Genomic DNA, 6000 nt, shown 5'->3' on the forward strand with positions numbered 1-6000 from the left:
AACGTAGAAGCAATAGCCCTTCATTTTGATACAATAGAGCCCAAGTTTCAATGGGGAGAGGCCCACTCCAGCTCCAGACCTATTGGTCTATCAGGCGAAACGTTTGGATTTCCATTTTCTCCTAAGGACCCCAAAGTTTTGGTGGCTACTGCTCTTATCTGTGTCAGAATAGTTTTACATCAAATCAGTTAACATTTGTTGTCCAAAAAAAAAAGGTACCAGCAACGAACACAGCCCGTTGTTGGGTAGGGACCGTCTCTATATATTGCCGACTTGTACTTCCCAAGCGCTTAGTACAGTGCTGTGCGCACAGTAAGCGCTCAATAAATAGATTGAATAAATGAAATATTCTTACGTCCCCACAAACTCATTTCCAATAATCCAGGTGTAGTTTTTGGTCGGTCTTTGACCTTTAAATTATTTTCAATTGTGAGGATACATAGTGATCTTTTCCCCTTTTTTGCTTCCTAGCGTACACTTTAAAGTCATGCACATTTTTAGGCAAACTTTTATGTGAATGATGGCGATTTGTAATTCTGGGATAAACTTTTCAGGTGGTGAATCTGAAGTAACTATGGAGGACATTCTGTTTTTTGCAACTGGAACCAGTTCCATTCCACCTGTTGGATTTGCGATGGCTCCTTCGATCGAAATCATGCATATGGACTATCCACTTGGAAACCGATGTAATAATTGCTTAGTTCTTCCGATAACTAACACATATAAAGAATTTCAAGAAAACATGGACTTTGCAATCAGAAACACTTTAAGAGTAGAAAGAGAAAAGAATTGTTATCACACTGGATGGTAAAATATTTTTTATTCAGACATACCTGTTTTCAAGCTGCTATTATTAGGTTTGCTCAACATTAAAAATAATAATAATTTCCCTCTTATCAGCTAAAGTTTGTCATTCATCATAGACTCACAGTCCAAGTGAATTTTTACGGTTTTTGTACCTCGGGATAATTATGGTATACCAGTGGGCAAAGAATTTGAAATGAAAAAATACAGCTTGAAAATAAAAATTCCCACTCCAGAAGTTGCTCTCAGTATTGTCATGCAGGTATCCCTCTAGACTGTAAACTCATTATGGGCAGGGAATATGTCTGCTAATTTCTCTTGTACTGTACTCTCCCAAGCGCTTAGGACAGTGCTGTGCACATTAATAGGCGCTCGATAAATACCACTGATTGATTTCTTCACTCTTCATCCAAAGCTGTCAATTTCAGTAGCTCGTTGGGAAAGTGACATCCTCATTCTTTAGCATGACAAACGCATGTGCAAATTGATTGAGAAAACAGGAGAATGATCTGATCTGATGTTATATTATGATACCCTTCAAAAGTGTCTTTTGAAAGCTAACCTCTCATGCTGAGCTATCTTCAAAACTGAACTGTGGGCATTAGCTTAAAGCAGTTAAATTTATGTAAGATATTTTGTGTTGAGGGTGAGGAGGGAGATTGACAAGGGACTTTAACTTGGTTGTCTGCTATATACCTCAAGTTCTGAGCAACCTATGAACGCTTCCTTACACCTTATAAATCAAGTAAAATATGTAGGGTTAGCTCCAAGAAATGTCATAATACCTTTTAAAGTTGATGAACAATAATATTATTTCAATAATATATAAATAATGGCATGTGGGGTTCAATTAGTGACTCCATTATCAAGGGTTCAGTCAAGGCCATATTTTATTCCATGCCATTCCCGTGGAGGGAAGTACATGCCAACTGCAGGCTGTCAGCTTCTGACCCAGCTGCAGCTCTGGACTTTTTGCTTTATTTCTAATGCTTCCAGTGCCATTCCACCCCCTGCTCCGTCCTTCGCTGGGGTCCATATCCTTCCCTCCACCGTGGCATTTGAGGTGACCAGAGGTGAGTGGTGGGGAAGGAGCAACTGGAAACAGCAGCAAAGGACCGTAAGCGTGCCAGAAAGTGGTATGCCAGCATGGTGTGGCTAAATACGGACCCAGACGAACCCAACTGAGAAGTTCCCATTATAGCAGGAGGATGTGCTTTTCTGGAAAGAAAAACGTCCGTTTATGAGGTGCTAGACCAAGAATGTAGAGACAGAGTCTACAAAAGAGTTTAGGACATATTTAGTAGCTCTGAGCCATTTTAGTGGTTTGTGATTTTTAACTGTGTGCTTATCATATCAGGATTAGAATTCCTTCATTAAGGATTTAAGCATGTCATATTGTTCAACTTTGAACAATATATATTTCTTTTGTTTCTCTGAATACTTAAGGAGTGAATTTGTCCTACAAAACGTCCATGACCAAAGGTTACATTGTAGTTTTCTGGGAATTTTTTTATTTTTTTAAAAGAGTCTTACCAACACTACCTTATTCATAAGGAGCAAATATTTGCTTTTCTTAAGAGGTATTTAAAACATTGGTATTACTTGTTTGTCTAGGCCCTGTTAAAAATTCAATTTTTCCCTTTTCAGAATGTCTAAATAGGAGCAAGGTATCTGTGTCAGCTTTCATTTTGAGTGGGAAGACAAAAGTGGTCAGGGATTTAGGGGGGAATGGAGAGCTAACAACAGGTCAGAAGGGCCAGATATTGGACCTTTTCAGTCTTGATTGGGAATTCAGGTCGTATCAGAGACTTGGAGTGAAACTAGGATTCCCCCTTATAAAACTGGCACCTTGGGGACTAGTTAACATTTTTCTCTTGGTCTTCCCACCATACTATATTTTTTTACGTTACATTTGTGACTATTACAGTTATAATTGTGTTTGGCTGAAGTACAGAGCAAATTTATTCTCTGTTCTTTTATATTCCAGCTACAGTAGCAGCCCCCCCAAAAAACCTCTAATGCTTATACTACCTTGATTTCCTTTGGGTTTTTTTTTTTTTTTCAAATTATTTAGTATAGCTAACCTTGGAATTCTGAATTAAGAAGTAAAATGAGTTTGTCAGGTACCTCATTTTTGCCCTAACTTTGGCAAGTGCAAGTAAACTACCAAAACACTTTGATTCATCTTGCATTTTTGAAAATACATTTCTTTTCCTATAGCAATGCTTTGTTTCTTTTACAATAAGCTATGTATTACTCCTGGCTGTAATACATTACCCCACAAATGTAAAGAAAGTTGTTGTTTTTGTTGTTGTTTTTAGTTGTAGTGTATAGTGACTTGAGTATTGAATATCTAGGTTCTAAATTGGAGAGAATATTTGAGATTCAGGTTCTTTACTTTCCAGTTTTCAGCTCTAAGGGGACGGCCAGTAAAGTGTGATTCGTAAAAGCCTGAGAATATTCACAGACTAAGTTTTGGGATCAAAAACTTTTGGAACAAGCAAACTTTGCCTTCTAGTGGTCAGGTATGCAGCTATTATATAAGTTTTAACAAATGTGATTTATCTGGGGAAGTATATGCCTCTTTAATAAAGCCTGATACATAATGAGCCAGGTTGAAAGAGAACAGGCAATACTATGAATTACTTGCTAATCCAGTGAAAGTAAATGTCTTCGAGAAAATGTTTAAATAAAAGTCCTTCTAGTGGCACCTAAGAGTCATTTGTTCCTGGTTTGTAACCCAACCCCAAAGCAGATTTTAAATTTACTGACAATTGTTTATACATAAGCAGATAATGCTTTAATTGTTTGGCCTACGCTACTTCTGTCTTTTACAGAATTTACCGATCCCTCAGTTGCCAATTTTTTTTAATTTTGACGTCTATATTTTTATTTAATTACAGGCTCAAACTAAAAAAAGGTGCAGGAAGCCATTAAGCATCTGTAGTATTTTAAAATATATTTGCTAGCTCTCATTTTTTATCTGACTGTGCCTCAGGCTCCATCTTTTCTCTGTCCCACTGTCTCTTTAAGACTCCACAAAAATCTGGTGGTGCCACAGTGGCCGCATTTGAGGAATATTGCCCTTTGTGGAATACCTGCTCCGAACCCCATTATTACCTTTTTTTTTCGCAAGGCACCACAGTTAGCACTTGGTCTCAGTGCTCTACGGTCATTACATGATCGCGCAGCTTTCGGAAAGTGAAGATAGGGGAGGGTGAATGATGAATGCAAAGAGCAAGGAAATGGAAAATAAAAAGGAGCAGGACATCCCAAGGACTAAGGCATGAATAGCAAGGCAAGACAAACATAGATGGAAGGTAGGGAAGTCAAGTAAGTGCTTGGGTGAGGACAAGAGAAACAAAATTATATTCACTAAGTCCATAATTTATAGGGTGAAGTTTCATAAATATTACCAATCCTATTTCTTCCTTTGTTCAGCGATGAGGAAATGTTTGGTGAAGGTGGTTGAAGATGCTCAAGAAATACTAGAAGCAATAGCTGTTTCAAATTTCTTAATATACATGCAAGTAAGTATTTATGGGCAACAGAGATAAATGTCTCTTTGATGAATGTCAGCCTTCTGGCGTATTTTCTGTCATTATGTCAAAAGATTAGGGCAATTAAGAAATAGAGACCGATTTTTTTTTCTTCGAGAATCTTAGAAGCCTTGGTTTTACTAAATTAGAGTAGTGAGTGTAGGGAAATATTTTCTTGTGGAAAAAGATCTAGGTGCATTTTCATAACTTTTAACGTCTAAAATACCTTTGAATTCACAATTTTCATTTTTGTAAATAATTGAACAATTCAAGTTGAGGAAAAATTTCGGGGTCCGGTGCCCGAATTTCGATCGTACCACCTGGTGCCGCTTCAGAATTCGATTACCGTACACCGTTTTTATAGCTAATACAACGCCAGTGTTGGACTCCATGTATTGGATGTATTAATCGTGGGAGATGAACTGTCATGTGTATCACCGTTAAGTGCAATAAAGTCTAAGGATTCAATTGGAAAACGTTACTTGGCTCTTGATTTTTGAATATCCAGTATCGAACGAGAGTGATGGTGGTAGTAATAATAGTGCTGTTTATTCAGTAACTGTCTTTACCCCAGCACTAAGACCATGCTGGACACTAGGCACTAAACAAATACTACAATTATTTTTATAACCAGCTTGTGCAAGACACTGTACTAAAGGCTGGGAAAAAAAATGAGAATTTCCCGGACTGAGCCCCTTCCTTCCTCTCCCCCTCGCCCCCCTCTCCATCCCCCCATCTTACCTCCTTCCCTTCCCCACAGCACCTATATATGTAGATATGTTTGTACATATTTATTACTCTATTAATTTATTTTGCTTGTACATATCTATTTTATTTTTAGTATGTTTGGTTTTGTCCTCCGTCTCCCCCTTTTAGACTGTGAGCCCGCTGTTGGGTAGGGACTGCCTCTCTATGTTGCCAATTTGTACTTCCCAAGCGCTCAGTACAGTGCTCTGCACATAGTAAGCGCTCAATAAATACGATTGATGATGATGATGATGATATGACGTGCACCTCCCGAGCGCTCAGCCCAGTGCTCCGCCCGCAGGAAGCGCTCCATAAATACGATTGAATGAATGAATAAATAGGATTGAATGAATGAATGAACGAGCACGCCTCCCCGTGAGGCGGGCCCCGGTCACGTGTCCCAGTGCTCCGCACACAGGAAGCGCTCAATTAATACGATTGAATGAATGAATGAATGAATGAATGAACGAACACGCTGCCCCCCCTTCCCCCCCCGTGAGGCGGGGCCGGGCCCCGGTCACGTGTCCCTCCCGAGCGCTCAGTCCAGTGCTCCGCACGCAGGAAGCGCTCAATAAATACGATTGAATGAATGAATGAATGAATGAATGAATGAACGAACGAACGAACACGCCGCCCCCCCTTCCCCCCCGTGAGGCGGGGCCGGACCCCGGTCACGTGTCAAGGGTCGGGGCCCGACGTCCTGACGCCGGCCGTGATTTCCCCCTCCCGCCCCCCTCCCGCCATGGCCTCGCCTTCCGGTGGCGCGCACGCGCGGGCGGACACGTCACCCTGCTCCTCGGCGCGCGCGCGCGTGCGCGCTCCCGCCCCCCATCGGCCGTGGTTCCGGGGTGGCGCGGGCGGACACGTCATCCGGCTCCTCGGCGCGCGCGCCCCCCGTTGCCCCGGGCCC

The 6000-nt window shown here is 41.0% G+C and overlaps 1 protein-coding gene across 2 annotated transcripts in view; it reads left to right on the plus strand.

The window, feature by feature from the left end:
* Positions 1–1133, plus strand: part of G2E3 (G2/M-phase specific E3 ubiquitin protein ligase) — a 35807-nt gene extending 34674 nt beyond the window's left edge. For both annotated transcript variants that reach the window (XM_038756548.1, XM_038756547.1), the window contains one exon: positions 555–1133. In XM_038756548.1, coding sequence (XP_038612476.1) covers positions 555–811 — 257 coding nt within the window. In that variant the 3' untranslated portion in view covers positions 812–1133. The remainder of the gene's footprint in view (positions 1–554) is intronic.
* The last annotated feature ends 4867 nt before the right edge of the window (positions 1134–6000 follow it).

Source organism: Tachyglossus aculeatus, chromosome 14 (assembly GCF_015852505.1).
Source record: "Tachyglossus aculeatus isolate mTacAcu1 chromosome 14, mTacAcu1.pri, whole genome shotgun sequence".
Classification (NCBI taxonomy): Eukaryota; Metazoa; Chordata; class Mammalia; order Monotremata; family Tachyglossidae; genus Tachyglossus; species Tachyglossus aculeatus.